The sequence below is a fragment of the Mobula hypostoma genome, chromosome 30 (assembly GCF_963921235.1).
Source record: "Mobula hypostoma chromosome 30, sMobHyp1.1, whole genome shotgun sequence".
NCBI lineage: Eukaryota > Metazoa > Chordata > Chondrichthyes > Myliobatiformes > Myliobatidae > Mobula > Mobula hypostoma.
In genome coordinates, this window is record NC_086126.1 from 12231710 (window position 1) to 12254780 (window position 23071).

The 23071-nt window shown below is 50.2% G+C and overlaps 1 protein-coding gene across 1 annotated transcript; it reads left to right on the forward strand.

Moving 5' to 3' along the window:
* Nucleotides 1-841: 841 nt before the first annotated feature.
* LOC134339807 (cystatin-2-like) lies at nucleotides 842-22534 on the forward strand. The gene is made up of 3 exons (XM_063036619.1): nucleotides 842-1212; nucleotides 21756-21866; nucleotides 22010-22534. The coding sequence occupies exons 1-3, from the start codon at nucleotides 862-864 to the stop codon at nucleotides 22097-22099; spliced, it is 552 nt and encodes a 183-aa protein (XP_062892689.1). The 5' UTR covers nucleotides 842-861; the 3' UTR covers nucleotides 22100-22534.
* The last annotated feature ends 537 nt before the right edge of the window (nucleotides 22535-23071 follow it).

The following is a 23071-nucleotide window of genomic DNA, read 5'->3' on the forward strand; positions in this document are numbered from 1 at the left end:
AGAAGGAGTAGAGGAAAACACAATGGGTAGTAGAAGGAGGCGGAACCATGAGGGAGGTGATAGGCAGCTGAGGGAGGGGGCAGAGTGAAATGAGGATAAAGGAAGGGAGGGGAAAGGAATTACCGGAAGTTGGAGAATTCTATGTTCATACCAAGGGACTGGAGACTACCTAGACGGTATTCATACCAAGGGGCTATTCCTTCTTCACCTTTCCTGCCTATCACCTCCCTGCATCCCCTCCCCCACCCCGTTATCTTTCCCCTTACTGGTTTTTCACCTAGAACCTACCAGCCTTCTCCTTCCCACCCTCCCCCCCACCTGCTTTATAGGGCCTCTGCCCCTTCCCTCTTCAATCCTGACGAAGGATTCCGGCCCGAAACGTCGACTCATCGTTTCCACGGATGCTGCCCGACCTGCTGAGTTCCTCCAGCGTGTTGTGAGTGTTGCTTTGACCCCATCTATTTTGTATTTACAGCAAATAAAGTTGATCCTTGCTACTGTCTTTAAAACACATTAACTGACCAATATGAAAGGTGATTTTACTGTTAATAGTTTATGAGCACTTTTAATATCTCATATATAGTAGTAGTAGAATTAGGCCATTCAGCCCATCGAGTCTGCTCCGCCATTCCATCAGGGCTGATTTATTAACCCTCTCAACCCCATTATCCTGACTGTCTTCTCAGCACTGGAGAAGGGTCTCCGCCCGAAACGCCGCCGGTTTATTCGTTTCCATGGATGTTGAGTTTCTCCAGGGTTTGGGGTATGTTGCGTTGCTTTGGATTTCCTGCGTATGCAACATTTCTCATATTTGCGCTGATGGGAATATAGGAAACGGGCGATGTTTCGCCCCACAGAAAGATGGTGGGCCCAGTGCGGGGCGGAAGTGACGAGGGCGGGGCGAATGACGTTGCCATCTGGAATTTTTTACTGCGTGTGAAGATGGCCGCGTTCGGGCTGCGGTTCGCGATGGGCTCGGCTCTGCTGCTGGTGGGGTTGGTGTTTGGGGCGGCGGCGGCGGCGGACGACGTGAAGGTGCAGGACGCGCTGGAGGCGGTGGCAATGCCCCCCTTGCTGGGCGGCCTGTACGACGTACGCGTAGATTCCCCCAAGGTGGTGAAAGCGACCAGGGTGGCCGTGAAGGCCTTCAACCGCGGCTCCAACGACGTGCATCGCAGCGCGGTGTCGAATGTGATATCGGCCCAAGCACAGGTGGGGAATGGTGGGGGTGGTGGGAAGGGAGGGGTGGGGTATGGTTGGGAGGAGGTGGTAGGTGGGGTGCGAGAGAGGGTGTTCGGAGTGGGGAAGGGATGAGGAGGGGAGGGAGGGCGGGGAGAGAGGAAGGGGATGCACGAGAAGGGGTAGAGGGTGGGGTGGGGCAGAGGAGAGGGACGGGAGGGGGTAGAGGGTGGGGAAAGGAGGTGGGGGAGGGATGGGAGGGGGTAGAGGTTGGGGAAAGGAGGTGTGGAGGGAAGTAGGGAGAGGGGAGGGATGGGTGGGTGTAGAGGGTGGGGAAGGGAGGGCGGGGAGAGAGGAAGGGGATGCACGAGAGGGGGTAGAGGGTGGGGAAGGGAGGTAGGGAGTGGGGTGGGGAGGGGTGGGCCAGAGGGGAGAGACGGGAGAGGGTAGAGGGTGCGGAAAGGAGGTAGGGAGAGGGGAGGGAGTAGAGGGTGGGGAGAGGAGGTTGGGGAGGGAGATGGGGAGAGGGGAGGGATGGGGGTAGAGGGTGCGGAAAGGAGGTAGAGGGGAGGGAGTAGAGGGTGGGGAGGGAGGTAGGGACGAGAGGTGGGAGGCAGAGATTACGGAGGATGGGGCTGGTGAGGGGAGAGAGGAGAGAAGGGTTGAGGGGGATGAGAAGAAAGGGTGAGTTCTCTGGAGAGGAGGGGTCAAGTAGATGGGAAGTAGTAGGACAGAGGAGTGAGTACAGACAGAGTGGCAATGCTCTAGGGGCGGGGTGGGGTAGAATTTTGGAACACAAGGGTGAAGGCGGTGGAGGTGGCCCCTTCATTAGGTACATCTCCAATATCTAACCAGCCAATCATCAAGCAGAGAGGCACACCGACGTGGTCAAGGGGTTCAGTTGTTCAGACTGGGGGAGAAATGTGATCTAAGTCACATTGACCGTGGAACGATTGCTGGTGCCAGACGGGCTGGTTTGTGTTATCTCGGAAACTGCTGACCTGCTGGGATTTTGGCACACAGCGGTCTTCACAGATTGCAGAGAATAGTGCGGAAAAAGAAAAAAACATCAAGTGAGCGGCGATTTTATTCAGAAATACGGCTTTCCAGCCCAGCAGCCTATTTAAACAGAGTGCGATTTACAGTGACCACTTAACCCACTGACCGGTACGTCTCGGGGAAACTGGAGCACCCGGAGCAAATGCACACACAGGGAGGACGCAGGTGGGAGACGCAACTGAACTCCGAGCTCTGATACCCCCGGAGCTGTAAATTGCATCGCGCTGACCCCCTACCTCACCGTGGAGATCGGTGGCGAAAACTCCTTGTTGCTGAGGGAGGTCGGAGGAGAATGGCCGGACAAGGTCAAATAACCACGCGTTACAGCAGTGGTGTGCACGAGAGCATCTTGGGATGGGCCACGGCGGCAGACGACCACGAACGTACACTCACTGGCCACTTTATTAGACGCAGGAGCCATCTCAGAAAGTGGCCACTGAGGGTAAAGTTGATACTTGACGCTGGCTTTCAAACACATTAACCGCCCAGTGCGAAAGGGGTTGCCACTATTAATAATAACATCTTATTTACAGGGCCCTTTTCACAAGTGAGGCCATGAAACAATTAGGCCATTCAGCCCGTCATTTGCGCCACCATGGCTGATTTGTTGACCCTCTCAACTCCTGCCTTCTCACCGCAACCTTTTGACACCCTGGTTAATCAAACCCCTATCATCCTGCACCTTTAATGCACGGAGTGACTTTGCCGCCAGTGGTCAAGAATTCCAGGGGTTCACCACCCTCTGGCTAAAGACAGTGTTCCTCACCTCTGTTCCGAGTGGATGTCCCGCTATATTGAGGCTCTGCCCTCTGGTACTAGACTCTTGTACCCCCTCTATCGAAACGTCCACTCTATCCAGGACTTTAAATATTTGGTAGATTTAAATAAGGTCACCGCCTCATTCTTCTAAATTCCATGAGTACGGATGGAAAGCCTTAAAATGCTGGGATCGTTCTCGTGAATCTCCTCTGGACCCTCCCCAATGCCAGCATGTCCTTCCTTTGAAAAGGGATCCAAAACTGCTCACATTTCCTTTAAGGGGCTCACAGCACTCCCAACTGCAGTGTAGTTACAGACAATATAGTTCAAAGTGGTTTACAATGTGATAAAGTGCAAGCGTAAAAAAATAAGGCAAAATAACGTTAGTTAAAAGGAAAGTTCGATAGATTTTGATCGGGCATTTAGAAGTGTCAGTTGAATCTGCTTCTCGTATAGTTTTAAGCATCAAGTTCCACAGGTTAGGAGCCCAGTTCATAAAAACAGCTGACCTGCCAATTCTCTTCTGAGGGAGATTAATTAAATTTAAGGCACAGGCGATAAAGTGGAGAGGATGTTTCCCATGATGGGAAAGTCTACATCCATGAGGCGCAGCCTGAGAATAGTGAGATGAAATGGTGAGCAGACTCGATGGGCCGAATGGTTTAGTTCTGTTCTGATGCCTTATGGTCTTAAGAAGACTTAAGAGCCCAAGCAGATTTATAAAATGAATGAGGAAATCTGCAGATGCTGGAAATCCAAAACAACACACACAAAATGCTGGAGGAACTCAGCAGGCCAGGCAGTGTCTATGGAGAAGAGTAAATGGTCAACATTTCAGTCCAGGACCCTTCGTCAGGTCTGGAATGGGAGGGGGAAGAAGCCAGACTGGGGGGGGGGGGGGAGTGAAATTGGAGAGCTGGGAAGTGATTGGTGAAAGAGACAAAAGGGCTGGAGATTGGGAAATCTGATAGGAGAGGGTAGAAGGACATGGAAGAAGAGAGCACTGGGGGAGCTGATGGGCAGCGATGGAAAGAGAGGGAAATGGTGAGGTGGGGGGCATTACTTGAAATTCAAGAGATTGCTGTTCATACCATCAGGATGGAGGTTACCCAGACGGAATATAAGGCGGTGTTATAAAAAGGAAAGCGATTCAGTAATATATTCTGGTCCCAGACCATTGAGCGCTTTGGCAGCAAGTAAGAGGACTTTAAAATTAATTCTGAAAGATGCAGAGTAGGTGGGGTTGGCAGTGGTGTACTCCCTCGTCCTGGTTAACATGTTAACAGCCTTGAGAGCGAAACAGGAGTCCTCACGCTGTTAAAAGCTGCAAAATTGAACTAAGCAGCAGATGAAATCCTGCTGCAAGGCCACAACCCAAAGCATTGACCAGCACTTGACCACAGAATTCTATCAATTCTACACTCTAAATTCCAGCCTCCATTAAACTTCTGGTAATTATTTTGGGAAATGTTAAGACATTGACGCAGCAGTTGGGCACCACACGAATCAAATACCACCACGGACTGGGATACGGGGCATTTGGGCTCCACAGGGAATCAAATATCATCCTGGACTGGAGTAAGGGCCAGTTGGGCACCACTGGGTATCAAATATCATCCTGGACTGGGATGTGGGGCAGTTGAGCTCCAATAGGTATAAAACTCATCCTGGAGTGACATACGAGCAAGTTGGGCTCCACTGGGTATAAAACAGATCCTGGACTGGGATACAGGGCAGTTGGGCACCACTGGGTATAAAACAGATCCTGGACTGGGATACAGGGCAGTTGGGCACCATTGGGTATAAAACAGATCCTGGACTGGGATACAGGGCAGTTGGGCACCATTGGGTATAAAACAGATCCTGGACTGAGATACGGGGTAGTTGGGCACCACTGGGTATAAAACACATCCTGGACTGGGATACGGGGCGGTTGGGCTCCAATAGGTATAAAACATCATGGGCTGGGATACGGGGTAGTTGGGCACCACTGGGTATAAAACACATTCTGGACTAGGATACGGGGCGGTTGGGCTCCAATAGGTATAAAACATCCTGGGCTGGGATACGGAACAGTTGAGCTCTACTGGGTATAGAACATTTCCAGGACTGGAGTAAGGGGCAGTTGGGCACCACTGGGTATGAAACATCCTGGACTGGGATATGGGGCATTTGGGCAGCACAGGGAATCAAATATCATCCTGGACTGGAATAAGGGGCAGTTGGGCACCACTGGGTATAACACATCCTGGACTGGGGTACGGGGTAGTTGGGCACCACTGGGTAGAAAACATCCTGGACTGAGATAATTGGCCGTTGGGCACCACTGGGTATAAAACACATCCTGGGCTGGGATGTGGGGCAGTTGGGCTCCAATAGGTATAAAACTCATCCTGGACTGAGATACGAGCAAGTTGGGCTCCAATAGGTATAAAACAGATCCTGGACTGGGATACACGGCAGTTGGGCACCACTGGGTATAAAACACATCCTGGACTGGGGTACGGGGCGGTTCAGCTCCAATAGGTATAAAACTCATCCTGGACTGAGATACGAGCAAGTTGGGCTCCAATAGGTATAAAACATATCCTCGACTGGGATACAGGGCAGTTGGGCAACACTGGGTATAAAACACATCCTGGACTGGGATACGGGGCAGTTGGGTACCACTGAGTATAAAACACATCTTGGACTGGAATAGGGCAGTTGGGCACCACTGGGTATAAAACATCGTGGACTGGGATACGGGACATTTGGGCTCCACGGGGAATCAAATATCATCCTGGACTGGAATAAGGGGCAGTTGGGCACCACTGGGTATAACACATCCTGGACTGAGATAATTGGCCATTGGGCACCACTGGGTATAAAACACATCCTGGACTGGGATGTAGGGCAGTTGGGCTCCAATAGGTATAAAACTCATCCTGGACTGGGATACAGGGCAGTTGGGCACCACTGGGTATAAAACAGATCGTGGACTGGGATACAGGGCAGTTGGGCACCACTGGGTATAAAACACATCCTGGACTGGAATACGGGGCAGTTGGGCACCACTGGGTATGAAACATCCTGGACTGGGATACGGGGCATTTGGGCACCACTGGGTATATAAAACATCCTGGAATGGGATATGGGGCATTTGGGCAGCACAGGGAATCAAATATCATCCTGGACTGGGATAAGGGGCAGTTGGGCTCCAATGGGTATAAAACATCCTGGACTGGGATACAGGGTAGTTGGGCACCACTGGGTATAAAACACATCCTGGACTGGGGTACGGGGCAGTTGAGCTCCACTGGGTATAGAACATTTCCAGGACTAGAATACGGGGCAGTTGGGCACCACTGGGTCTGAAACACCCTGGACTGGGATACGGGGCATTTGGGCACTGCTGGGTATAAAACACATCCTGGAATGCGATATGGGACATTTGGGCTCCACGGGGAATCAAATATCATCCTGGACTGGAATACGGGGCAGTTGGGCACCACTGGGTATGAAACATCCTGGACTGGGATACGGGGCATTTGGGCACCACTGGGTATATAAAACATCCTGGAATGGGATATGGGGCATTTGGGCAGCACAGGGAATCAAATATCATCCTGGACTGGGATAAGGGGCAGTTGGGCTCCAATGGGTATAAAACATCCTGGACTGGGATACAGGGTAGTTGGGCACCACTGGGTATAAAACACATCCTGGACTGGGATACGGGGCAGTTGGGTACCACTGAGTATAAAACACATCTTGGACTGGAATAGGGCAGTTGGGCACCACTGGGTATAAAACATCCTGGACTGGGATACGGGACATTTGGGCACCACTGATATAAAACAGATCCTGGACTGGGATACGGGGCAGTTGGGCACCACTGGGTATAAAACACATCCTGGACTGGGATACGGGACATTTGGGCACCACTGGGTATAAAACAGATCCTGGACTGGGATACGGGGCAGTTGGGCACCACAGGAACTCAAAATATCATCCTGGAATGGGATGTGGGGCGGTTGGGCTCCACTGGGTATAAAACGCACCCTGGACTGGAATAAGGGCAATGGGGCACTATAGGGAATCAAATACCATTCGGGACTGTGATAGGAGGCAGCTGGCAGAACAGGGAGTGAAATGCCATCCTGGACCAGGATACAAGGCCAGTGCACACCGCAGGGTATCAAAATACTATGCAGGACGAGGAAATCAAGTGGCATCCTTGGATAGGGGGCACTTAGGCTCCATCGTGGCTGGGATTTGCAAGCTGGGTATCATGGGGAATCGAAAAGCATCCTGGGCAGGGATATGGGGTAGCTGGGCACCACAGAGTATCAAATACGATCCAGGATAGAGATACGGGGTAGCCGGGCCCCAGGGGGAATCAAAAAGCATCTTGGACAGAGATAATGGGTGGTTAGTAACCACAGGAATCAAATTCCATCATGGAATGGGCAGTTAGGCACCACAGGGAATTGAATACCCTGCTCGACCTGGATACAGGACAGTTGGCAGTTCGGGGAATCAAATACCACCCTGGACTGGGATACATGGCAGCTTCCAGCACGGGATATAAAAATATCATACTCATCAGGATATGGGGCAGTTAGGCGTCACAGGGAACCAAATATTATCTGGGCTAGGATACGGGGTAGTTCAGCACCTCGGGGTATAAAATACAATCCTGGTTTTGGGTAAGCACAGTTGGGCACCTTCGGGCATTGGGGATTCCCGTACCATCAAGGATGGGGATACGGGATAGCTCGGCACCACGGGGTATCAAATACAATCCTGCGTTGGAATGATGGGCACCATGGGGTATCAATTACCATCCTGCGCTGGGCTATGGGGTAGTTGGGCACTGTAAGATATCAATCTCCAGGACTGGGAAGATGGGCACCTCGGGGTATCAAATATCAACCAAGCTGGGATGTGGCCCTTGGGCACCATTGGGAATACCATCTTGGCTAGCATGTGGCAGCTGGGCACCACAGGGAATCAAATACCACCAAGAACTGGGTTAGGGGGCAAATAGGCAGTACAGGGAATTCAATATCACCCTGCTCTGGGATACGGGGTAAGTGGGCACCACAGGAATCAAATACCACCCTGGACAGGGATAAAGGGCAGGTGGGCACCACAGGGAATCAGATATCACCAAGAACTGGGTTAGGGGGCAAATAGGCAGTACAGGGAATTCAATATCACCCTGCTCTGGGATACGGGGTAAGTGGGCACCACAGGAATCAAATACCACCCTGGACAGGGATACGGGGCAGTTGGGCACCACGGGGAATGAAATACCCTGCTCGGGAGTGATATGGGATTGTTGAGAACCAGACGGAATGGAAACTATCCTGGACAGGAATGAGGGGCAGGTGGGATATCAGATAACATTTTGGCTGGGATGTGGCAGCTGAGCACTATGGGAAATCAAATACCACCCTGGACTGGGATAAGAGGTAGATGGGCACCACAGGAACCAAATACCATCCTGCCCTCAGATACTATGCAGTTGGGCACCGCAGGGAATGGAATACCATCAAGGATGGGGATATGGGGTGTCTGGGCACCATGAGGTATCAATTACAATCCTGCACTGGGATACGGGGTAGCGGGGGCCGCTGGGTATCGAATACAATCCTGGACTGAGATGAGGGGCCAATGGGCCCTAAAGAAAATCAAATACCATCCTGGGGTCGGATACCGTGCAATTAGGGTCCTCAGGGAATCCCATACCATCAAGGACGGGGATACGGGATAACTGGGCACCATGGGGTATTAGTTACAATTGCACTGGGGAGGAGGGCAGTTGTGTACCAGGGGGAATGAAATACCATCTCGGCTGGGGGATGTGGTAGCTGAGCACTATCAAATGCTATCAAGGACTGGAATGAGCGGCAAATGGGCCCTACAGGAAACCAATTAACCATCCTGGTTTCAGATACAATGCGGTTGGGCACCTCAGAGAATCAAATACCATCCTGGGCAGGGATGTGGGGCAAATGGGCCGTACAGGAAATCAAGTACCAAACTGGTTTCGGACATGTGCAGTTGGGCAACCACAGAGAATAAAATATCATTGTGGACAGGGTTAGGGGGCAAATGGGCACCATGGGGTATCAATTATCATCCTGCACTGGTATAAGGAGGTTGGTTGGGCACCACAGAGTATCTGGTAAAATCCTGGATTGGGATACGGGGCAGCTGGGCACCTCAGGGGATCAAATGCCATCGAGGACTGGGATATGGGGTAGTTGGACACCATGGGGTATCAAATACCCAGCTTGACTGGGCTACAGGGTAGTTGAGAACCAGACAGAATTAAAACCAAACTGGACTGCGATACAGGGTAGTTGGGCACCGCAGTGAATCAAGTACCATCCTGCACAGGAATACTGGATAGTTGGGCACCACAGGGATCTATTACCACACTGGACTGGCATATAGGGCAGCTGGCAACCACGGAGACTCAAATATTACCCTGGCTGGTATGTGTTAGCTGGGAACCACAAGGAATCAAAAAGCATCCTGGACAGGGATACTGGGCAGTTAGAAACCTCAGGGTATCAAATACAATCCTGGACTGGGATGTGGGGCAAATGGGCCGTACAGGAACCTGGGTTCTGATACTGTGCAGTTGGGCACCGCAGGGAATCAGATACCATCAAAGACATGGATACGGGGTAGCTGGGCACCATGGGGTATCAAATGGATCCAGGACAAGGATAAAGGGGAAGGTGGGCCCACAGGGAATGAGATTCCCTGATCGACTAGGATACAGGGTTGTTGAGCACCACGGGGCATCAAAAAAATCCTGGATTGGGATACGTGGCAGTTGGGCATCACGGGGAATCAAATACCATCAACGACAGATTTGGGGGGCAAATGGGCACTACTGGGAATTCAATACCACCCTGCACTGGGATACGGGGTAGTTGGGCACCACAGGAATCAAATAACCATCCCGGACTGTGTTACGGGGCACCTGGGCACCACGGGGAATGAAATATCCTGCTCGATAGGGATATGGATTGTTGAGAACCAGAGGGAATCAAAGCCATCCTGATCTGGGATACGGAGCAGTTGGGATGTCAAATAACATCTTGGCTGGGTTGTGGCAGCTGAGCACTATGCGAACTCAAATACCACCCTGGTTTCAGATACTGTGCAGTTGGGCACCTGAGGGAATCAAATACCATCAAGGACGGGGCAGCTGGGCACTGTGGGGTATCAACTGCCATCCTCGACTGGGATGAGGGTTGCTGGTCACTGCAGGATATCAATACCATCGGGGACTTAAATACGGGGAAGATGGGCACCATTAGGAATCAAATAGCCTTGTGGACTGGGATAGGGGGCAGTTAAGCACCATGGGGTATCAAAAAGTGTCCTAGACTGGGATACGGGGTAGTTGGGCACCGCGAGGTATCAAATATCAACCAAGCTGGGATATGGCCCTTGGGCACCATTGAGAATCAAATGCCATCTTGGCTGGCATGTGGCAGCTGAGCACCACAGGGACCCCACCTAATCGACTAGGATACAGGGTTGTTGGGCACTACGAGGTATCAAAAAAATCCTGGATTGGGAGACATGGCAGTTGAACATAGAATAGTACAGCACATTACAGGCCCTTCGGCCCACAATGTTGTGTCGACCCTCAAACCCTGCCTCCCATATAACCCCCCACCTTAAATTTCTCCATATACCTGTCTAGTAGTCTCTTAAACTTCACGAGTGTATTTGCCTCCACCACTGACTCAGGCAGTGCATTCCACGCACCAACCACTCTCTGAGTAAAAAGCCTTCCTCTAATATCCCCCTTGAACTTCCCACCCCTTACCTTAAAGCCGTGTCCCCTTGTATTGAGCAGTGGTGCCCTGGGGAAGAGGTGCTGGCTATCCACTCTCCATCTGTTCCTCTTAATATCTTGTACACCTCTATCATGTGTCCTCTCATCCTCCTTCTCTCCAAAAAGTAACACCCTAGCTCCCTTAATCTCTGATCATAATACATACTCTCTAAACCAGGCAGCATCCTGGTAAATCTCCTCTGTACCCTTTCCAATGCTTCCACATCCTTCCTATAGTGAGGTGACCAGAACTGGACACAGTACTCCAAGTGTGGCCTAACCGGAGTTTTATAAAGCTGCATTATTACATCGTGACTCTTAAACTCTATCCCTCGACTTATGAAAGCTAACACCCCATAAGCTTTCTTAACTACCCTATCTACCTGTGAGGCAACTTTCAGGGATCTGTGGACATGGACCCTCAGATCCCTCTGCTCCTCCACACTACCAAGTATCCTGCCATTTACTTTGTACTCTGCCTTGGAGTTTGTCCTTCCAAAGTGTACCACCTCACAGTTCGGGTTGAACTCCATCTGCCACTTCTCAGCCCACTTCTGCATCCTATCAATGTCTCTCTGCAATCTTTGACAATCCTCTACACTATCTACAACACCACCAACCTTTGTGTCATCTGCAAACTTGCCAACCCACCCTTCTACCCCTACATCCAGGTCGTTAATAAAAATCACGAAAAGTAGAGGTCCCAGAACAGATCCTTGTGGGACATCACTAGTCACAATCCTCCAATCTGAATGTACTCCCTCCACCACCACCCTCTGCCTTCTGCAGGCAAGCCAATTCTGAATCCACCTGACCAAACTCCCCTGGATCCCATGCCTTCTGACTTTCTGAATAAGCTTACTGTGTGGAACCTTGTCAAATGCCTTACTAAAATCCATATAGATCACATACACTGCACTACCGTCATCTATATGCCTGGTCACCTTCTCAAAGAACTCTATCAGGCTTGTTAGACACGATCTGTCCTTCACAAAGCCATGCTGACTGTCCCTGATCAGACCATGATTCTCTAAACGCCTATAGATCCTATCTCTAAGAAACTTTTCCAACAGCTTTCCCACCACAGACGTAAGGTTCACTGGTCTGTAATTACCCGGACTATCCCTACTACCTTTTTTGAACAAGGGAACAACATTCGCCTCCCTCCAATCCTCTGGCACCATTCCCGTGGACAATGAGGACATAAAAATCCTAGCCAGAGGCTTAGCAATCTCTTCCCTCGCCTCATGGAGCAGCCTGGGGAATATTCCATCAGGCCCCGGGGACTTATCCGTCCTAATGTATTGTAACAACTCCAACACCTCCTCTCCGTTAATATGAACATGCTCCAGAACATCAACCTCACTCATATTGACCTCACCATCATCAAGTTCCCTCTCATTGGTGAATACCGAAGAGAAGTATTCATTGAGGACCTCGCTCACTTCCACAGCCTCCAGGCACATCTTCCCATCTTTATCTCCAATCGGTCCTACCTTCACTCCTGTCATCCTTTTGTTCTTCACATAATTGAAGAATGCTTTGGGGTTTTCCTTTACTCTACTCGCCAAGGCCTTCTCATGCCCCCTTCTTGCTCTTCTCAGCCCCTTCTTAAGCTCCTTTCTTGCTTCCCTATATTCCTCAATAGAACCATCTGATCCTTCCTTCCAAAACCTCATGTATGCTGCCTTCTTCCACCTGACTAGATTTTCCATCTCACACGTCACCAATGGTTCCTCCAGCCTACCATTCTTTATCTTGGACACCACGGGGAATCAAATACCATCAAGGACTGGAATAGGGGGCAAATGGGCACGAATGGAAATTCAATACTATCAAGGACTGGGATACGGGGTAGCTGGGCACCAGGGGGTTTCAATTACAATCCTGTACTGGGTTACGGGGTAGCTGGGCACCATGGGGCATCAATCACATTTGCACTGGGAAGAAGGGCAGTTGCACACCAGGGGGAATGAAATGCCACTTTGGCTGGGGGATGTGGCAGCTGTGCACTGTGGGGAATCACATACGGTCCTGGACTGGGATACGGGCCAGCTGGGCACCTCAGGGTATCAAATACCATCGACTGGGATGCGGGTCAGTTGGGCACCATGGGGGACCAAATACCCTGCTGGACAGGGCTACAGGGTAGTTGAGAACCAGACAGAATTAAAACCAAACTGGACTGCGATACGGGGCAGTTGGGTACTGCAGGGAATCAGGTACCATCCTGCACTGGAATACGGGGTAGCTGGGTACCCACATAAATCTATTACCGCACTGGACTGGCATATAGGGCAGCTGGGCACCACAGGGAATCAAAAAACATCCTGGACAGGGATACAGGGTGGTTGGTGACCGCAGGAATTGAGTTCTATCATGGACTGGGATAATAGACATTTAGGCTCCACGGGGAATGAAATACCCGCTCAACTTGGATACGGGGCAGTTGGGCAGTTCAAGGAATCAAATACCACCCTGGACTGAGATATAGGACAGTTAGGTACCTCAGGGTATCAAATATCATCTGGGCTGGGTTAAGGGGCAAATGGGCCCTACAGGAAATCAAATACCATCCTGGGTTGGCATACTGTGCAGTTGGGCACCGCAGGGGATCCCATACCACCCTGCACTGGGAAACGGGGATGATGGGAACCTCGAGGTATCAAATATCAACCGAGCTGGGATGTGGCCCTTGGGCACCATTGGGAATCACTTACCATCTTGGCTGGCATGTGGCAGCTGGGCACCACAGGGAATCAAATACGATCCAGGACAGGGACAAGGTGGAGGTGGGCACCACAGAGAATCAGATACCCTGTTCGACCAGGATACAGGGTTGTTGGGCACCACGGGGTATCAAAAAAAATCCTGGATTGGGATACACGGCAGCTTGGCACCACAGGGAATCAAATACCATCAAGAACTGGGATGGGGGCAAATGGGCACTACTGCGAATTCAATAGCATCCTGCACTGGATACAGGGTTACTGGGCACCACAGGAATCAAATACCATCCTGGTCTGGGATACGGGGTAGCTGGGAATGAAATACCCTGCTCGACAGCAATACGGGCTAGTTGAGAACCAGAGGGAATCAAGACCACCCTGGACAGGAAAGCAGGGCAGTTGGAATATCAAATAACATCTTGCGCACTATGGAGAGGGATACGGGGCAAATGGGCACTGCGGGACCCGGGACCCATTCAGGGCCACAAACAGACCTTCCGAGTGAGGCAACATTTCACCTGCGCATCTGGTCATCTATTGTGTCCGGTGCTCCCGATGCAGCCCCCTCTCCGTCGGTGAGACCTGAAGCAAAGTGGGGCACCACTTCGTCAAACACCTCCACTCCAACAGAACTTCCCAGTGGCCAAAAGTTTTAATTCCCATTCCTGTTCCAACATGTCGGTTCATGGCCTCCTCTTGTAGCTACAATGGGGCCATCCTCAGTGGAGGAGCAACACCTTATATTCCTTCTGGGTAACCTTGCATAGTTATTGATTTCTCCTTCCTGTTAATAAAAGGAATTCCCTCCCTTTCCCTGTTTTTCTATTTCCCGTTCTGGGCTCTTACCCCTTCTCACCTTTCTATCACACTGTGCCCTTCCTCCTTCCCTTTCTCCTTTCGTCCTCTCCCCTCTCCTGTCAGATTCCTCCCTCATCAGCTCTTCTCGATCCTCATCCACCTTGCTGCTGCTGCTTTTGTGATAATGGCGACTCGCAGATATCATAAGACCATAAGGTATAGGAGCAGAAGTAGGCCATTCAGCCTATCGAGTCTGCTCCGCCATTCAATCATGGGCTGATCCTTTTCTTCCAGTCATCCCCACTTTCCTGCCTTCACCTCATACCTTTTGATGCCCTGGCTAATCAAGAACCTGTCTATCTCTGCCTTAAATACACCCAATGACTTGGCCTCCACAGCCGCACATGGCAACAAATTCCACAGATTTACCACCCTCTGACTAAACTAATTTTTTCATATCTCTGTTCTAAATAGATGTCCTTCAATCCTGAAGTCGTGCCCTCTTGTCCTAGAGTCCTCTACCATGGGAAATAACTTTGCCATATCTAATCTGTTCAGGCCTCTTAATGTTTCTATGAGATCCGCCCGCCCCCCCCCGCCATTCCCCTGAACCCCAAGGAATACAGCCCAAGCGCTGCCATACATTCTTCATATAGTAACCCTTTCATTCCTGGAATCATTTTCGTGAATCTTCTCTGAACCCTCTCCAATGTCAGTATATTCTATCTAAAATAAGGAGCCAAAAACTGCACACAATACTCCAAGTGTGGGCTGAAGAATGCCTCATAGAGCCTCAACATCACATCCCTGCTCTTGTATTCTATACCTCTAGAAATGAATGCCAACATTGCATTCACCTTCTTCACCAACGACTCAACCTGAAGGTTAACCTTTAGGGTATCCTACACAAGGATCCCCAACTCCCTTCGCATCTCTGCAGTTTGAATTCTCTCCCCATCTAAATAATAGTCTGCCTATTTATTTCTTCCACCAAAGTGCATGATCATACACTTTCCAACATTGCGTTTCATTTGCCACTTCTTTGCCCATTCTCCTAAACTATCTAAGTCTCTCTGCAGGCTCTCTGTTTCCTCAACACTACCTGCTCCTTTACCTGTCTTTCTATCATCGGCAACTTTAGCCACAAATCCATTAATACCGTAGTCCAAATCATTGACATACATCGTAAAAATCAGCGGTCCCAACAACGACCCCTGTGGATTTCCACTGGTAACCGGCAGCAGCCAGAATAGGATCCCTTTATTCCCACTCTCTGTTTTCTGCCAATCAGCCAATGCTCCACCCATGCTAGTAACTTCCCTGTAATTCCATGAGCTCTTAATCTTGCTAAGCAGCCTCATGTGTGGCACCTTGTCAAAGGCCTTCTGAAAATCCAAGTACACCACATTTACTGCATCTCCTTTAACTACCCTGCTTATAATTTCTTCAAAAAATTGCAGTAGGTTTATCAGGCAGGATTTTCCTTTCAGGAAACCATGCTGGCTTTGACCTATCTTGTCATGTGCCTCCAGGTATTCCGTAATCTCATCCCCAACAATCGATTCCAACAACTTCCCAACCACTGATGTCAGGCTAACAGGTCTATAGTTTCCTTTCTGCTGCCTCCCACCCTTCTTAAATAGCGGAGTAACATTTGCAATTTTCCAGTCATTTGGTACAATGCCAGAATCTAATTTTCCTTAAAAGATCATTATTAATGCCTCCGCAATCTCTCCAGATACTTCCTTCAGAACCCAAGGGTGCATTCCATCTGGTCCAGGAGATTTATCCACCCTCAGACCATTAAACTTCCTGAGCACCTTCTCAGTCATAATTTTCACTGCACAAATTTCACTTCCCTGATACTCTTGAATATCAGGTATACTGCAGATGTCTTCCACTGTGAAGACTGATGCAAAATACACATTCAGTTCCTCTGCCATCTCTCTGTCTCTCGTTACAATATCTCCAGTGTCATTTTCTATTGGTCCTATATCTACCCTCGATTCTCTTTTACCCTTTATATACTTAAAAAAGCTTTTAGTGTTTTCCTTGATATTAGTCGCCAGCTTCCCTTCATAATTCATCTTTTCCTTCCTACTGACCTTCTTAGTTTCCTTCAGCAATTTTTTAAAAGCTCCCCAATCCTCTATCTTCCCACTAGCTCTGCTCTCTCTTTTGCTTTTACTTTGGCTCTGACTTCACTTGTCAGCCACTGTACTGTACTTCTTCCATTCAAAAAAAAATTATTTGGAATATATCTGTCTTGCACTTCCCTCATTTTTCACAGAAACTCCAGGCCACAGCTGCTCTGCAGTCCGTCCTGCTAGTGTCCCTTTCCAGTCAACTTTCGCCAATTTCCCTGTAATGCCATTGTAACTTCATTTACTCCACTGAAACACCGACAGATTGGATTTTAGTTTCTCCTTTTCAAGTTTCAAAGTGAACTCGATCATATTGTAAACAACAGGAATTCTGCAGATGCTGGAAATTCAAGCAACATACATCAAAGTTGCTGGTGAACGCAGCAGGCCAAGCAGCATCTATAGGAAGAGGTGCAGTCGACGTTTCAGGCCGAGACCCTTCGTCCTGCCTGAAACGTCGACTGCACCTCTTCCTATAGATGCTGCTTGGCCTGCTGCGTTCACCAGCAACTTTGATGTATGTTGCTCGATCATATTGTGATCACTGTTTCCTAAGGATTCCTTAACCTTAAGCACCTCCGGATCATCGCACAACACCCATTTCAGCACAGCCAATCCCCTAGTCGGCTTAACACAAGCTGCTCTGAAAAGCCATCCCATAGACATTCTACAGATTCTCTCTCTTGAGGTCGTGGTTTTTCCAATCCGCTCTCATGTTAAAATCCCCAACGATTATCATGACATGGCTCTTCTATCTCCTGCTGTGATTTGTAATCCACATCCCGGCTGCTGTTTGGAGTCATTACTGGAGTGTGAAGGAGGATCAGATCCTGTCTCCCATTCCTGTTTTAATTAAGAAGTTCCCCACATCCCTACCCCGGCTGCCAAGACTATCCTGCCCAGATCTATGCTCATGTGTTAACCCTTCCATTCCCAGAAGGACCTTTTCTGGAAGCACATCCTTTCTTAAATAAAGGAGACCAGAACTGCTCCAAAATGAGGTCTCACAGGTGTTTTGTAACGCCTCAGCTTTACATCCTTCCGTTTATATTGTAGTCCTCTCAAAATAACTGCTAGCATTGCATTTGCCTTCCTCACCATCGGCTCTGCCTACAAGTTAGACTTTGGGGAATCCTGCAGGAGGTCTCCCAAGTCCCTTTGCACCTCTGATTCCCGAATTTGCTCCCTGAAACTCCCCATCAGTGTGCCCATAAGAACAGTCATATTAACCTCTGCCCCAGAGATACTGAAGGCAACGGAGGCTGCGCCACCCTGAACAGACGCTCAGCAGCCATAACGGCGACCCGCACCTATCAGGCAGGGGCGTTACCGCCACCTACTGGAAATGGAGTGTGACGGGGGATCCCAAACCTCTTTTGATTAAAAAGGCTCACCAGGGTCCCCTAACTGTCCCTGGGTCGGTTGCTAAATTATCTTGCAACCTGGGCAGCCCGGATCGACCCTTAAATTGCCTAAACAGCTTCCTGCATTCCAACAAGTATCTGCGGCACACCGCGATCACATGTTCCGCCGGTCACTGGCACCGTACAAATATCACACCACCCGTCCCCATGATTACCAACAAACGCCTCTATCACCATACCAGGCAGTGCATTCCGGGCACGTACCGCTCTCTTGAGTGAAAAACTTACCCCTCAGTTCCCTCTTGAACCTACCCCCTCTCACCTTCAATGCATGCCCTCCAGTATTAGACATTTCTACCCTGGGAAGCAGACACTCCCTTGTCTACTCTATCTATGACTCTCATAACCTTATCGACCTCGGTCAGCCTCGGACGCTCCCAGAAAACAACCCAAGGTAATCCAGCCTGTCATGACAGCCCACGCCCTCCTGGTGAACCTCTTCTGCACCCTCTCCAAATCTCAATATCCTTCCTATGGGGGTAGGGGGCCGACCGGAACTACACGCAATACTCCAGCTGTGAGTTCTACCAAGTCAGTCAATCTAACCGGGAGAAGATTTTGTCACAGTTAGAAACATAGAAAACCTATAGCACAATACAGGCCCTTCGGCCCACAATACTGTGCCGAACATGTCCTTACCTTAGAAATCACCTAGGGTTACCCATAGCCCTCTATTTTTCTAAGCTCCACATACCTATCCAGGAGCCTCTTAGAAGACCCTATCGTATCCGCCTCCACCACCGTCGCCGGCAGCCCATTCCACACACTCACCACTCCCTGCGTAAAAAAAAATCTCCTCTGTACCTTTTTCCAAACATCTTAAAACTGTGGCCTCTCGTTCTAGCCATTTCAGCCCTGGGAAAAAGCCTCTGACTATCCACACGATCAATGCCTCTCATCATCTTATACACCTCTATCAGGTCACCTCTCATCCTCCGTCGCTCCAAGGAGAAAAGGCCGAGTTCACTCAACCTGTTCTCAAAGGCACGCTCCCCAATCCAGGCAACATCCTTGTAAATCTCCTCTGCACCCTTTCTAGGGTTTCCACATCAGTTAGACATGAAAGTGTTAATTAACGTCGACAAAATCTCCAACCCCGGTCCTAATGCCCTTCACCTCCTCAACCCAACCCGTTACCCACGACTCAGTTCTTGCCTAAATCCATTTCATCCTGTCACTTCGCTTCCCGATCTGAACTTACCGTCGGCTGCACTCAGTCACAAACCACCGGGCCCCGTCAGGCTAGTTGTCAGCGGCGACGATATCCAGACCACACTGCGGTTTCATCCCCGAAGGGAAAAGACGCATTCTTTCCTCTGCCCCCGGCCCACCTGGCTTCACCTGTCGCCTTTGACCTTAACCTCATTCCTACATCATGTTTTTATATTCTGGCCTCTTCCCCTTCCTCTCCAGCCCTGATGAAGGGTCTCGGCCCGAAACGACGGCTGGTTATTCCTTTCCATAGATGCTGTCTGACCTGCTCAGTTCCTCCGGAATTTTGTATTTCCGTAGACCATGTCCGACCTGCTCAGTTCCTCTGGCGATTTACGTGTCTGTGTTGCCTAGTATTTCCACCATTTCTCATGTTTGCGGAGGGGAGTAGTTGAGGAAGGGGAGGGGGAGTGGGAGTGGGTGAGGACGGCGAGAGGGAGGGAGGAGGGGATGTGGGAGAGAGGGAGGGGGAGGTGTGTGGGGGCGAAGAAGGAGGAGGGGAGGGAGGGAAGTGAGGTGGAGGTGGGAGGAGGGTGGTGGGAAGAAAGAGGAGGGGATGTTGGAGAGGGTGAGGGAGGGGTGTGTGGGGGAGAGGAAGGAGGGAAATGAGGTGCGGTGGGAGGGAATGGAGGTCGGGGTGGGATGAGTGTGGCGGGAAAAGGAGGAGGGGAGGAGCGAGGACGACAGGAGGGAGGAGGGGAGGAATTTTGGGGTGGTGGATGAAGGGAGATGGGAGGGAGGTGAGAGGGAGATGGGGAAGGAGGTGGGGTTGGGCTGGCGGAGAGAGGTGAGCAGTGGGGAGGCCGTGGGTGGCGGAGATGGGGAGGGAGGTGTAGGGGTGGGGAGAGAGTTGGTAGGGGATGTGGGGTGTGGTGAGGGAATGGGGGAGAGAGATCGGGGTAGGAGAGGGCAGAGGGGTGGGATGGAAGTAGAGTTTGTAGAGGTGAGGAGTAGGGGCGGATTGGGGTGTGGTTCAGGTGTAGAGATTGTGGAGATGGGTGGAGAAGTAGGGGTGTATGGGGGGTAGGTGAGGATTAGGGAGGGGGTGGGTTTGGATGTATGGAAGAGGGGAAGGGGGGTTGGGGAGGAAAGGGCAGAAAGATGGGAAGGAAGGTTGGGTGCTGTGGGGAGGAGTGAGAGAGGAGGAGCTAGGGAGTAGGAAAATTGTTGGAGTGGGTGAAGACATTGACGGATGTGGATCAAAGCTATAAGAGATATAACGAGCGCAGTGGATAGAGGGGAACAGATGGACGTTATCTACTTGGATTTCTAGAAGACGTTCGATAAAATGCCGCATAAACGACTTAGCCATAGATAAAGATGCATAGAGTTGGGGTGATGTATTAGCATGGATAAACGATTGGTTAACTAATGGAAAGCAGAGAGTTGGTATACATGGGCGTTTCTCTGGTTGGCAATCAGTGGTGAGCGGTGACACACGTTAACAATCTGGAAGAGGGGACCAAGTGTAGTGTATCTAATTTTGTTGATTAGTACTAAATTGAGTGCAGAATATACGGAGGGTCTGCAGAGAGATACAGATAGGTTAGGTGAGTGGGCAAGTGTCTCTCAGATGGAGTACAATGTTGGTAAATGCGAGGTCATTCTCTTCAGAAGGAAAAAAGGAAGAGCAGATTATTATTTAAATGGTAAAGGATTGCAGCATACTGCTGTACAGAGGGACTCGGGAGTGCTTGTGCATGAAGCACAAAAGGTTGGTTTGCATGTACAGCGGGCTATCAAGAAGGCAAATGGGGCAAAACATAGAACATAGAATAGTACAGCACAGTACAGGCCCTTCGGCCCACAATGTTGTGCCGACCCTCAAACCCTGCCTCCCATATAAGCCCCCACCTTAAATTCCTCCACTGCTAGAAGGATTGAATTTAAGAGCAGGGAGGTTATGCTGCAACTATACAGGGGACTGGTGAGGCCGCACCTGGAGTACTGCGTGCAGTTCTGGTCTCCTTACTTGAGGAAGGATCTACTGGCTTTGGAGGCGGTGCAGAGGAGGTTCACCGGGTTAATTCCAGAGATGAGAGGGTTAGACTATGAGGAGAGATTGAATCGCCTGGGACTGTACTCGCTGGAATTCAGAAAAATGAGAGGAAATCTCAGAGAAACATAAAATTATGAAAGAGATAGAGCCAGGAACGTTCTTTCCACTGGTAGGTGAGACTAGAACTAGGGGGCAAAGCCTCAAGATTTAGGACAGTAGATTTGGGACTGAGATGAGGAGGAACTGATTTGCCCAGAGAGTGGTGAATCTGTGGAATTCTCTGCCCAATGAAGCAGTGGAGGCTGCCTCAGTAAATATATTTAAGACAAGGTTGGATAGATTTTTGCATAGTAAGGGAATTAAGGGTTATGGGGAAAAGGCAGGTAGGTGGAGATGAGTTCATGGTCAGATCAGCCATGATCTTATTGAATGGCGGAGCAGGCTCGACGGGCCGGATGGCCGACTCCTGCTCCTGTTTCTTATGACCAGCAGAGTAAAGGTGGTGGGTGTGTGCAGATGGGTGACCACTCCTGGCTCGATACACACAGACACCCCGTAGAGATGTTTTGAGGCCTTTCTGACTGTAAGGTGCTCTTGCAGGTGGTGGCGGGGATCATGTACCATCTCACCCTGGAGCTGAGAACCACCGTCTGCAGGAAGATTTCTGTTTCCCGGAACTGTCGCTTCAACAAGGATCCTCAATATGCCAAGGTGAGCGATCAGTGCACTGGTGGTCTCGGGAGAGAGGGGCGGGGGTCCTGTCCCCAGGAACACTGGAACCTGGTGGGGTTCATGAATCTGCTGGGGTACCGGCAGGAAACTCTTTTAATACTGGCCTCTGCTTTTCCCCGCAGACAATGACCTGTAGATTTAAAGTCTTGGATCGCCCGTGGGTCGGGCCCATGCAGGTGTTCGAACAGCGTTGCTCCAGGACGGCCAAGTGACCGGTCTGTAGGACCCCGGCGGCACACAGCGTGGCGCGCACCGCTCAGCTAAAGCAATAATTCTGATGACCAGGTCAAATGGATACGAATACAGCACTTTACCACGGCCCGGGGCGCCTCGTAATGCAATCTCTACAACGCATACAGACAAACGCGCGTGTGTATGCACTCGCTCAGTAATATACATTCCCCAGGCTACTATCTCTCTCTCTCTCTTTCACACGCCATCTTTGAGTTGGAACCCTTGAAAGATGGCTCGTCATAGACATCGAGGGGCCAAATAACCCGCTCCTGTGCCAGACCGCTGTACGTTCTGTGCTCAGTAGTATTTGGGCTCCAACTCGCGGGCTGACCAGTTATTACCATAATTGTATACTGTAATTAATCTGCAAATGTATATTTTTATTCTTGCGCAATAAAGTTTTTGCATTCTGAGTCTGCCTGTGTTTGCAATGTTAACAGGGTAACTCGGTGAATTAGGTCGACCCAGCACTGACCACCACGGACTATAGTGCGCTCAGCGATCGTGGTTAGACCCAGCATCTCGATAGGAGCGACGGGTCTCAGTCCGTGGTGTAATTTCAAATGTGGCGGGTGGGTGTAAAACCAGAGGACTCGGCCTCAGAATAGAGGGCCGTCCTTTTAGGAGGGAGAGGAGTAATTTCTTCAGCCAGAGAGTGGTGAATCTGTGGAATTCGTTGCCACAGGCAAGCCTTTAAGACAGAGATTGATAGATTCTTGACTGGTCAGGGTATGAAGTAACTCGGGGAGAAGGCAGCAGATTGAGGGCTGGGAGAGAAAATGATGAAATGGCGGAGGAGATTCGACGGGCCAAATGGCCTAATTCTGCCTTTATATCTCACGGCCTTATAAAGTGCTTTCATCATGGAAAATGTACCGTTTCACGTTCTAATCAGGAACACTCTCCAGAGCCTCAACGTCCTTCCTCTCGTGGGGCGACCAGAACTATCC